The sequence below is a fragment of the Mandrillus leucophaeus genome, unplaced genomic scaffold (genome assembly GCF_000951045.1).
Source record: "Mandrillus leucophaeus isolate KB7577 unplaced genomic scaffold, Mleu.le_1.0 Scaffold354, whole genome shotgun sequence".
Lineage (NCBI taxonomy): Eukaryota > Metazoa > Chordata > Mammalia > Primates > Cercopithecidae > Mandrillus > Mandrillus leucophaeus.
Window position 1 is genome coordinate 116,161 of NW_012103743.1, and position 12,843 is coordinate 129,003.

The following is a 12,843-nucleotide window of genomic DNA, read 5'->3' on the forward strand; positions in this document are numbered from 1 at the left end:
CTGCCCCTAGTGGGGGATGTCTCCCAGTTAGGCTACTCAGGGGTCAGGGACCCACTTGGGCAGGCAGTCTGTCCCTTCTCAGATCTCAACCTCCGTGTTGGGAGATCCACTGCTCTCTTCAAAGCTGTCAGACAGAGTCGTTTGCATCTGCAGAGGTTTCTGCTGCTGTTGTTGTTGTTGTTGCTGTTGTTGTTGTTGTTTAGCTGTGCCCTGTCCCCAGAGGCGGAGTCTACAGAGACTGGCAGGGCTCCTTGAGCTGCTATGAGCTCCACCCAGTTGGAGCTTCCCAGCCACTTTGTTTATCTACTTAAGCCTCAGCAATGGCGGGCACCCCTCCCCCAGCCTCACTGCTGCCTTGTGGTTAGATCAGAGACTGCTGTGCTAGCAATGAGGGAGGCTCCCTGGGCATGTGACCCTCCCGGCCAGGTGTGGGATATAATCTCCTGGTGTGCCCATTTTCTAAGACCCTTGGTAAAGCGCAGTATTGGGGTGGGAGTTACCCGATTTTCCAGGTGTTGTGTGTTTCAGTTCCCCTGGCTAGGAAAAGGGATCCCCTTCCCCCTTGCGCTTCCCAGGTGAGGCGATGTCTCACCTGGCTTCAGCTCTCACTGATCGGGCTGCAGCAGCTGACCAGCACCGATTGTCTGGCAATCCCTAGTGAGATGAACCCAGTACCTCAGTTGAAAATGCAGAAATCACCTGTCTTCTGTGTCACTCATGCTGGGAGCTGGAGACTGGAGTTGTTCCTATTCGGCCATCTTGCTCCACAGTCTTGCCTTTCTTTTAAAACATCCCATGTAACATTTTTCCTCGATAATAGAAAAATACAAATTATTGAAAATATATCTCACTTGTCTTCCTTCCACAGCTGTCACTCTGAAATGCTTTCCTGATACTATTCTTGCATCTGAGGGAATAGTAAAATAGGATATGTTTTATAGGACTTTATTTGTTCTTTTCTTGGGTAATGGAATTGGAAAATATTCTGAGCATGTTATGTCACTTTGGCTGTTATGAAAATGAAGCCATCACGGCTGACCTTTCCCAAATTTTAAACTTGTTATAAAATGTGTCTGGCCCTTCACACGTCTATTTCTTAGGAATTTTCCACTTTTGTGAAGATATGGCTCCTCTTTTCACCCAGGCACTAGATATCCAGGAAGTTGAAGCCCTTTCAGAAATTTTAGGAAATACATATGACATTTCTCTCTCCTTACATAATAATTAACACACTTGCTTTCTTGCCCTTCCAGAATATAACCCACACTTCCTTTCTCCCCAAACACATACAGATGTTCAGTGACAAAATAAGTGTCACCTCAGTTCTCTCAGGGACTGATCTAAGAACTCAATATACCTTAAAATCATCTAACTTAATCCTGAGAAAAACTCCAAAAGGTAAGTTTAAAAAACTCAGGCTCTAAAAGGGGAAGAACACCCCAAGATCACATAGTTCGTGAAAGGAAGACTTGAATCTTGGCATCTGATTCCAGAGTGACTCAGTGTAGCAAAGACTATAATAGTTTATGTGGAACACTGTGTGGGTTTGAGGAGTAATAATTAGCTCAGCCTGATGGAAGAGGATATAAACAACTTCCCAGAGAAGGTGTTTCTTTACCTGAATCTTACCAGATGAGAACTATCTAGACACACAAGATTTTATCTTGTTCTGATGACCACAGGAAGAGGGAGTAGCATGTGTCAGGATATTAAACTGGAAGTTTTAACTGAGGCACCAAGTCCTGGGAGACAACAGATACTAAAGTGAGTTGTGACACACAAAATGAAGATATTTATAAGAAATAATAATAATAATCAATATGGTAACACAAGCCTCTCAATCTAATGTGGATCTAAAAAGAACTGAGAGCTGGAGATAAGAGAGCTGGAGATAAGATAAGATAAGAAAACTCTCTGAGTTTTCTTTCAGAGAAAGCTGCATACTGAACCCCAAATCCTCCTAACAGGGAGAGGGGTGTTTTTCTCTTTATCTCAAGATTAATGGAAGAAGCTTCAATAGAACCACTTAGCAAGTTTGATATATATCCCTTGCTTTTATGAGAGAAAGAGCAATAGAAAAGAAGAAATGTGAAGGGAGAGAGATAAAGAAAATGATGAAATTATGTTTAGGGAATGCTTTCACTTCTTTTCATGGTAAGGCAATAAAATAACTGGGGATCCCAGTACCTGGTAGTGGACAGTGAGCCAGGTAGGCCCCACAGTGGTGCTGTCCCCATGCCTAACCCTGCCTCTGGTCCCACCCTCCAACCCCTATCTCCTAGCCAGGCCCTGCCCCAACCGTCCCTGCCATGCTGGATGGAGGAGGATGTAGCTGCTCCTTGTCTGCCTATTGTCCTGCCAAGTGTTCACCTAGGGGAAAAAAAGGTAGTGAGGAATGTCCAAATATGTTGAGTTTATTCAAGAATGAGAAATGAGGATTATAACCCAAGGTGCACAAAATGACAAGCCACCAGTGCATCTGGTGAGGGCAGAGTACAGGAAAGCTCTCACTGGCAAGAAGGAAGAGGTTTGTGTCAGCCGCTTAGACATGGAATTCACTGGCTCCAGAGGCTCAAAGCTAAAGTTGTCATCAGTTCATTGGTGAAAATGCTGTTACTGTGCAAATGGCTATCTGAGAGCATGTTGTCTGAATTACTGCAGTCCTAAAGAATGTCTAGTGATAAACCTTGTCATAGAAACATATGTATATGTGTGAAACGTGCAAGCTGTGCAAAGCAGACAATGCATAGAGATGTCTTCTGGAGTTCTTAGAAAGTTCTTGGAAATAGTTCTTATCTCAGACATGTAAGCATGAGCCCCCTCTCCTTCATACCTTCCCAGCCCTATTTTTTCTAGGTGTGACAAAAGTTATTTCATCCTGATATTGGCAACTTTCACATTTCCCTCTTTTGATAACAATTTTTCTCTAAAAATATCATTCATCAACTAGCCTGTAGCCTGGTTTGAATTGTCCGTTGGTGCTGGGATAGACCTGTTGTAGTTAGTTGATCTCATCCCACATCAGGCGGAGGTGATAAACATCTGGAAGTCAGTCTCAAGACCCTTTTAGCCAAATTTGAGCAAGAAGGAGGCCAGAAGGTGAAATTCTTAGGCTTATCTCATCTGGATTTCATCATTAAATTTAATTTTGTCTGTTCCATGGGCATTGACTATCATCTCAAATTGCTGGGCCAACATTATTTTGTCAGGAGTTGTACTTCTGCAAAGATTTAACAGACAACAGTTACATAGGTTAAAAAGGAAAATACAGAGCAAAAACAGCCGCAATATGATGAGTCCAGTTTGCATGATGCTTTTGAGCCATGAACAAAGGCAACCCGCTAAATAGATAAAATGACCCCAGAGAAATGGGTGAGACTTGTAGCCAGATGGACTTGTTCTTTTAGTTTATGTAACTGAGCTTCAACTTATCTGGAGGAGTTAACCTGGGTACAACATGCAGTATTAACAATCGCATAGATACCACCTTGCTCAGCTAATAGATAATCAAGAGCAATTCTGTCAACACTACTCTGGCAAGAGAAGCCAATGAATGCTATTGTATACTTGCAGTGAAGTCTGCAAGAATTCCTAGGGTAGCAAATCAATCTTTTACCATTTCTTCATTAGTGGCTATATCATACCATTATACAAAAGATCTGACAAAGGAAGCAATCCAGAGTCCCATGCCCACCTGGTAACTCATGTTTAACCCTTTGATAAAATAAGAGGGGCATGACCAGTTTCAGATCTATTATGCATTGACAACAGAGAAACAAAACATCCCAACACACATTAGCCTCCCATTGCCCAAGTGTCTAAATATCTAGAGGCCCATATTGACATATCCCACCCACAAAACTAAATATATCTGATAAGAAAACAAAGAATTCTTCCATATGTAAATTTTCTGTGTATGGCAGGATTAAACCAGGGATCAGTTATATTACTATAAACTGCTAACGGCCCTTCCTCTTAAAATCAGTCCCAACAAGTTTTCTTACATATTGTAAAGAGACCCAAGGAATACTTTAAGAGAGATTATTCATTCCACATCTCTAGGGCCCAACTAGGAGACCATTGTTTTGAGTCGTTAAGACAGGGGACAGGAGTAGAAGGTGAATGAGAAAGTTTAACCTTATAGGACGGTCCCATTATACACTTTGTACAGGAGGTTAGAGCTGAGATGTTAGCAAAATTTGTTACAGATTGTACTAAAAGATCACTAGAGTCATGAACAGATCAGGATTCCTTATGACAGATCCAACAATCAGTAAGTTTTCTCCTGTAGCAACAGACTGGGAAATGTGGACAGGCATATCGTCTTCCAGGGGAAAAAAAATGGATAAGATAAAATAAGAATTAGAAATAAGGAAAGGGTATACAGAAGTCATCCAAACATCTTGGGAGAAACAGATGCCATCTGCTTCAAATCTTAGAAATTTTTAGTTTTATAAACTAAGTTCAATTCTTAGAAATTTTTAGTGTTAATTCATTGACAGGAGTGCAGGTCCACTGAGGAGTGATGTTTTCCTTAGATAAGATACATATATCCAAGAATCAATTCCTTTAAGCTTGGCAGCACAAGGGTTGGTTAACAGGACTGGAAATTGGCCTCTCAGTGAGGTTGGATGGAGTCTTTTTAAATGTCTTTTCAAATAGACAATATCTCCTGATTGTAAATTATGATGTTTTAGGTCTTCATCTCCTGGGGATGCACGGTGGAAAGACTGTTTTACCAGAGCATGATTTTTATCCATAGCCTTGATTATACCTTTATAATATTGAAGCATTTCACCTTTTATGAACTCTGGGTCTTTGAAGTTGGGGCCAAATGCATGGGGTGCCCAGTAATAATTGTGAATTGTGAGATCTTATGTATTCCAAAGAGAGACCTTTTAGTTCTGAAGCACTATAGGCAGGGCTTTTGGCCACGGTAAGCATAAGGTTTCTACAAAATTTGCCAGTTGGGTCTTAAGAGTACTGTTGGCGCATTTCAACTAGTCCAGAGGGCTGGAGATGATAAGCACAATTAAAGTGCTGTAAGATTGGCCAGATAGCCCACATTTGTATTATAACTTGTTCTGTAAAATTAGTTCCTCAGTTACTGGGAGCTCAAGAGAGGAACTCAAGAGAGGCCATCAGTTGCTGGGAGCTTAGGACAGGAGCTCAAGTGAGGCCCTGGTATGGATTATCTTTTCTAACAGGACTTTATGGCTAATGTCGTGGCTTGTCTTCAGAGGAATGCTTCAATCCAGTGGGAGAACATGCAGATCAAGACTAACACATATTTGTATCCGTGCAAGGGAGGGAGCTGGATATAATCCAACTTTGAATGGCCCATTAAGGAGGTTAAAATGTCCAGGGTTATGCACCCCAGATTCCCAGGATTGGATTTAGGGAATGTAGGACAGAGTAAAATAAGTATTTTTTGACTGCTTTATTGATGGTACTCGACCAGTATTGTTTTATAGAAGTAAACATATTTTATGTAGTCCAGTGGCTTAAGTTATGTACAGTAGTAAACAATGGAAATTTCATGGAGACTGGCAGGACAGGTTTGTTTATTCGGCCCAAATCAAAGTATATCTTTATCAGTGAATCAGTATCCACTATTTTCCAATTTTTTGGGGGGGGTCCCAGGTGCCCAATTCTGTGCTTCTTTAGCAATTGTTTCAGAATTATTTGGGGGGAACTTTTCTAGTTGGGCCATGATAGAAATTTGATCAGTAGGATCTTTTAAGGACAGCATTCTTTGCTGCATTATCAGCAAACTGATTTTCCCTAGATTCCATAGTGTCTAATTTTGAAACGCCAGAGACTTTGATCATGGTTAGGGCATCAGGTAACTGTATAGCATCTAATAATTCTTGCAGATAAGGGCCATTCTTTATTTTGTTTCCATTGGAAGTGAGGAAACCTCTTTACTTCTAAACCATATCAAAATTATGAACAACTCCAAAGGCTTACTGTATTAGTCCATTTTCATGCTGCTGATAAAGACATGCCTGAGACTGGGAAGAAAAAGAGGTTTAATTGGACTTACAATTCCACATGGCTGAGGAGGTCTCAGAATCACAGTAGGAGGCAAAAGGCACTTCTTACATGGCAGCAGCAAGAGAAGATGAGAAAGCAGAAAGCCCTAATAAAACCATTAGATCTCATGAGACTTATTCACTACCATGAGAACAGTATGGGAGAAACAGCCCCCATGATTCAAATTATTTCCCACTGGGTCCCTCCCACAACACATGGGAATTATGGGAGACACAATTCAAGTTGAGATTTGGGAGGGGACACAGAGCCAAACCATATTATTCCACCCCTGAACCCTCCAAATCTCATGTCCTCACATTTCAAAACCAATCAACCCTTCCCAACAGTCCCTCAAAGTTTAACTCTTTTCAGCATTAACCCAAAAGCCCACAGTCCAAAGTCTCATCTGAAACAAGGCAAGTCCCTCCTTCCTATGAGCCTGTAAAATCAAAAGCAAGCTGGTTACTTCCTAGACAGAACGGGGGTACGGGTATTGGATAGATACAGCCATTCCAAATGGGAGAAATTGGCCAAAACAAAGGGGTACAGGCTCCATGCAAGTCTGAATCAAGCAGGGCAGTGAAATCTTAAAGCTGAAAAATGATCTCCTTTGCCCCCAGGTCTCACATCCAGGTCATGCTGATGTAAGAGGTGGGTTCCCATAAGTCTTGGGCAGCTCCACCTCTGTGGCTTTGCAGAGTACAGCCTCCCTCTCAGCTGCTTTCACAGGCTGGCATTGAGTGTCTGTGGCTTTTCCAGGTACCTGGTGAAAGCTGTGGGTGGCTCTACAATTCTGCGGTCTGGGGGATAGTGGCCCTCTTCTCACAGTCCCACTAGGACAATGTCAAAGCCATTCAAAAACAGTGCCCCAGTAGGGACTCTGTGGGGGCTCCAACCCCACATTTCCCTTCTGCACTGCCCTAGCAAAGGTTCTCCATGAGATCCCCGCACCTGCATCAAACTTCTGCCTGGGCATCCAGGTGTTTCCTAGATCTGAAATCTAGGAAGAGGTTCCCAAACCTCAATTCTTGACTTCTGTGCACCCACAGGCTCAACGCCACATGGAAGCTGCCAAGGCTCAAAGCTTGCACCATCTGAAGTCATAGCCTAAGCTCTACATTGGCCCCTTTCAGCTAGCAGGAGGGGCTAGGACGCAGGACACCAAGTCCCTAGACTGCACACAGCATGGGAACCCTGGGCCCTGCCCACAAAACCATTTTTCACTCCTAGACCTCCAGGTCTGTGATGACAGAGGCTGCTGCAAAGGTCTCTGATATGCCCTGGAGACGCTTTCCCCCTTGTCTTGGAGATTAACATTCAGCTGCTCATTATTTATGTAAATATCTGCAGCTGGCTTGAATTTCTCCTCAGAAGGTAAAATTTTCTTTTCTATCACATTGTCAGGCTGCAAATGTTTCCAAACTTTTATGCTCTGCTTCCTTTTTAAAACTGAATGCCTTTTAAAACACCCAAGTCACCTCTTGAGTGCTTTGCTGCTTAGAAATTTCTTCTGCCAGATACCCTCAATCATCTCTCTCAAGTTCAAAGTTCCACAAATCTCTAGGGCAGAGGCAAAATGCCACCAGTCTCTTTACAAAAACATAACAAGAGTCATCTTTGCTCCAGTTCCCAACGAGCTACTCATCTCCATCTGAGACTACCTCAGCCTGGATTTCATTGTCCATATCATTATCAATATTTTTGTCAAAGCCATTCAACAAGTATCTAGGGAGTTTCAAACTTTCCCACATTTTCCTGTCTTCTTCTGAGCCCTCCAAATTGTTCTAACTTCTGCCTGTTGCCAAGTTCTAAAGTCACTTCCACATTTTTGGGTATCTTTCAGCAGTGCCCTACTTCCAGTATCAATTTACTATATTAGTCCATTTCCATGCAACTGATAAACACAGACCCAAGACTGGGAAGAAAAAGAAGTTTAATTATACTTACAGATCCCCATGACTGGGTAGGCCTCAGAATCATGGTGGGAGGTGAAAGGCACTTTTTACATGGTGGTGGCAAGAGAAAATGAAGAAGATGCAAAAGCAGAAACCCCTGATAAAACCATCAGCTCTCATGAGACTTACTCACTACCATAAGAACAGTATGGAGGAAACCGCCCTCATGATTTAAATTATCTACCACTGGGTCCCTCCCACAACACATGGGAATTCAATATGAAATTTGGATGGGGACACAGAGCCAAACCATATCACTTACCTGCTGCTTACATAAACATTGTCTTTTCTTTAGCAAGGATTCAAGCTCTAGTGAGGGCAAACAGCCTGCCGGGCTGAAGTAGCTAGTACTAAAGGAGCTGCTTTTACAGTCTCAAAGGAAGTCATGACTGCACAGCCTGCACAATACTTGCCGGAGTCATTCTTGTGAGCTATCTGTAAACCAGGACAACTCAGCATTGTCCACGGGAATCGCTCCCAAGGAATTAAAAGCTGGCCTGTCCTAATACCATAAAAACCCTAGGAGAAAACCTAGGTAATACCATTCAGGACATAGGCATGGGCAAGGACTTCATGTCTAAAACACCAAAAGCAACGGCAACAAAAGCCAAAATTGACAAATGGGATCTAATTAAACTAAAGAGCTTCTGCACAGCAAAAGAAACTACCATCAGAGTGAACAGGCAACCTACAGAATGGGAGAAAATTTTTGCAATCTACTCATCAGACAAAGGGCTAATATCCAGAACCGACAAAGAACTCAAACAAATTTACAAGAAAAAAACAAACAACCCCATCACAAAGTGGGCAAAGGATATGAACAGACATTTCTCAAAAGAAAACATTCATACAGCCAACAGACACATGAAAAAATGCTCATCATCACTGGTCATCAGAGAATGCAAATCAAAACCAGAATGAGATACCATCTCACACGTTAGAATGGCAATCATTAAAAAGTCAGGAAACAACAGGTGCTGGAGAGGATGTGGAGAAATAGGAACACTTTTACACTGTTGGTGGGATTGTAAACTAGTTCAACCATTATGGAAAACAGTATGGCGATTCCTCAAGGATCTAGAACTAGAAATACCATATGACCCAGCCATCCCATTACTGGGTATATACCCAAAGGATTATAAATCATGCTGCTATAAAGACACATGCACACGTATGTTTATTGCGGCACTATTCACAATAGCAAAGACTTGGAATCAACCCAAATGTCCATCAGTGACAGACTGGATTAAGAAAATGTGGCACATATGCACCATGGAATACTATGCAGCCATAAAAATGGATGAGTTTGTGTCCTTTGTAGGGACATGGATGCAGCTGGAAACCATCATTCTTAGCAAACTATCATAAGAACAGAAAACCAAACACCGCATGTTCTCACTCATAGGTGGGAACTGAACAATGAGATCACTTGGACTCGGGAAAGGGAACATCACACACCGGGGCCTATCATGGGGAGGGGGTAGGGGGGAGGGATTGTACTGGGAGTTATACCTGATGTAAATGACGAGTTGATGGGTGCTGATGGGTTGATGGGTGCAGCACACCAACATGGCACAAGTATACATATGTAACAAACCTGCACATTATGCACATGTACCCTAGAACTTAAAGTATAATAATAATAAAAAATTTAAAAAGTAAAAAATGAAAAAATAAAAGCTAGTCTGTCAGAGTTAAGCAGTCACGTGGTGTTTCATCTGAAGGAAAGGTCCAGAGAGCCACAGGGTTAAGGTTATTGGAGCATGATTGAATAATATGATGAATAGTAAATAGGAGAGGCTCATAGGAGGTTAGCCAGCTAGCAGAAAAATGCTGAGTGTGATGACAGTATAAAAGGGCTTCCATGGCATGAAAAAAAACACAGTCGGGAGGATCCCATGACTATCTTCTCAGTTGCCTTGACTAACAGGGATGCAGCAGGGACTGCTCTTAGGCAGAGAGGGAATCCACAGGAGATGGGATCCAGTTGTCAACTGTAGTATCCTGGAGGATGGTGTAGGCCTCTATGCTTTTGGGCTAAGATCCCTGAAGTATTTTCTTCCTTTTCATAGAGAAAGAGAAAAAAAAAAGGAGTTTTTACTTAGGATTACCTAGAACTGGAGAATTTATCAATTTCTCCTTTGACTTTTTAAAAACTTACCCTTATGATTTTGTCCAGGTAATGGGGTTAGGTTTGGTAAATTTATATAAAGTACATAGGAGTTGGACCGGAAGAGAAAAGTTAGGAATTCAGTTTCAAAAGTAGTCAGTGAATCCAAGAAACCCACTCACAAAGCTGGCATTTGTTTTGGGCTGAGGAAATTGTAAAATGCCTTGAATCTGGTCTGGTTCTAAATGTAATTCATTCTCTGAAATTAAATGGCTTTATTATTTCACTTGAGTTGTTACTCACTGCAGTTTTTCTTTACAGACACTATGACCTTAAGCAGCCACTTGCTTTAATAGATATATACTGTCTTTTTCACAGGCTGCCTGTGAAGGAGAGCAAGGAAGGAAGTCATCTACATATTGTAGTAAAGAAGAGCCTTGAAGAAAAATTACATCCTCTAAGTCTGCCTTTAATATTTGAGAAAATAGAAGAACTTTCAGTAAAACCCTGAGGCATTACTGTCCAGGTGAAGACAAAAAGATATTGGCCTTCCCAGGTAAAAGCAAAAAGATATTGGTTGGCTTGATCCCCTGAAATAATAAATAATGTAATACACAGATCAGTGATGGTGAAAAATCTGCTATCAATGGGTACTGGGTTTAATACAGTATGGGGATTTGGAACCACTGGGTGCTTTGTAATAATACTATGGTTTATTACTCAGAGAGAGCTCCTGAACAAACCTCCTCCCATGGTTGTTTGGCCTTTTAGTAGGTAGGATTAGGGTACCCCAAGGACGGGTACAGAGAATAATGAGACTGTTTTTTATATTCTTTTATAATAGGTTTAATACCTTGCATTGCCATCTGGTTTAGTGGCTCTTTAATATTAAGCAAGGGTTTTAATAGGTTAATCTGGATTTTAATAAAAGGTACACTATGAATTTTGAAAATATCAATGAAATATTTTACCTATAAAGAGACAGGTATTTGATTCAGCACTAAATGAGTGACATTATTTTTGTTTTCTGAACAGGGAATGACCTAACAAATGACAGAATTCGGGGTCTGTTGAGTGAGGACGGTTTAGTTTATCAAATTCTAAAATTATTTCCCCCTTTTGGGAAAAAGAAATTTTAGCATGGTATTTTTCAAAAAAAATCACATCCAAGGTGGTGGACCAGAGCAGAATTAACAAGCAAAAGGTGTGGGTGTCTTGGAGAGAAGGCCAAGATGAAAAGAAATAGGCTGTGAAACAAAAGCAGTCAATGACTTGATGGAAACTCTCACCACTTGTAATTTTTTTATTACTCTGGGGCAGGGGCTCACTGAGGCTAGGGTGATTAAGAATGAAAAATATTGCTGTGGCATTTATGAGCACAGTTAAGACCACATTCCCAGCTGGCTGCGGCGGCTCATGCCTGTAATCTAGCACTTTGGGAGGCTGAGGCGGGTGGTTCATGAGGTCAGGAGTTCAAGACCAGTCTGCCCGACACGGTGAAACCCCATATCTACTGAAAATACAAAAATTAGCTCGGTATGGTGGTGGGCACCTGTAATCCCAGCTACTTGGGAGGCTGAGGCATGAGAATAGCTTGAACCCAGGAGGCAGAGGTTGCAGTGAGCCAAGATTGCGCCACTGCACTCCACCTGGGAGACAAGAGCAAAACTCTATCTCAAAAACAAACACACACACACACACACACACACACACACACACACACACAAAACCACACTCCTAATTTGAAGGATCATTTCACTCAGCAAATTAAGTGGGAGAACTGAGAAAATCCCCCAAATGTCTTTGGAGCCCCTTCACTGAGAGTGGTCTCAGATGTGAGAGAAGATAGGGGGAGTTGAGAATGAAATTTCCTCTTTCTTTTGCAGCAATCTCTCTTCCAGCTGTCTGGAACATTGGCACAGCCCAGGGAGTCTCTGCCTAGTGTTATGTCTGGGAGCCTCCGTTTCCTATAATTGAAGATTAAGAATGCTAGTGGTTATCTTTTTAGTTCTGTCCTCAGGGTGCAGGCAAGCTTATTTGCCAGATTAACTAAATCAGAAGTGTTCCATGTAGCTGAGAAAGTTATTGAGAAAGGCCATTCGCAGACTTAGAATTGCAGGCTAATTGAGTAGATTCAGCATCCATAGGTAATCCAGAATTTTTTACAAATACAACCTGGAGCCAACTGTAATAGTCCTAATCTAGTTCATTAGGTTCTTGGGTACAGTCTTGGATTTTATTCCAGTCTCAGGTTTCAGGAAAAGCCTCAAGAATAGCCTTATGAAGTTTTGTTGTTTTTGTTCGGTTTGTTCGCTTGCTTGCTCACTATGCTTCAGGCTCTGTTATAGTCTTTGGGGGTGTTTTTACCTAAAGCCCTCTCAGGGTCACATCAAGGAGCCTGGGCCATTCAATATTGGGCCTGACCTTCACAAAAACTGTATGAACCAACTGACACAGGTGAGAAAAACCTGGATGATAAGTCAGAATTATAATACTGTGTTAATTTTATCAGCAAATTGGAAAGGTCCTCCATGACCTTTGGGAATTCTGTGACAATGGCTTAAAGTTCAGCCTTGCTCCAAGGAACAAAAGAAATTTAGAATTTAGAGGAATGATCAGTGAATTTAACATTAAAGGGATAGGTTTTAACAGGACCAGATTCAGAGATAGTGGGAGCTGAGGAATCCATAGGGAAAGGTAATTCACTTAAAGAAGAAATAGAGAGAAGGAACAGGGGAAAAG

The 12,843-nt window shown here is 41.7% G+C and overlaps 1 protein-coding gene across 1 annotated transcript in view; it reads left to right on the forward strand.

The window, feature by feature from the left end:
- The window catches only part of LOC105546340 (olfactory receptor 1J1), a 17,567-nt gene extending 5,355 nt beyond the window's left edge, over positions 1-12,212 (forward strand). The window contains exon 2 of the mRNA XM_011989521.1: positions 12,122-12,212. Coding sequence (XP_011844911.1) covers positions 12,122-12,212 — 91 coding nt within the window. The remainder of the gene's footprint in view (positions 1-12,121) is intronic.
- The last annotated feature ends 631 nt before the right edge of the window (positions 12,213-12,843 follow it).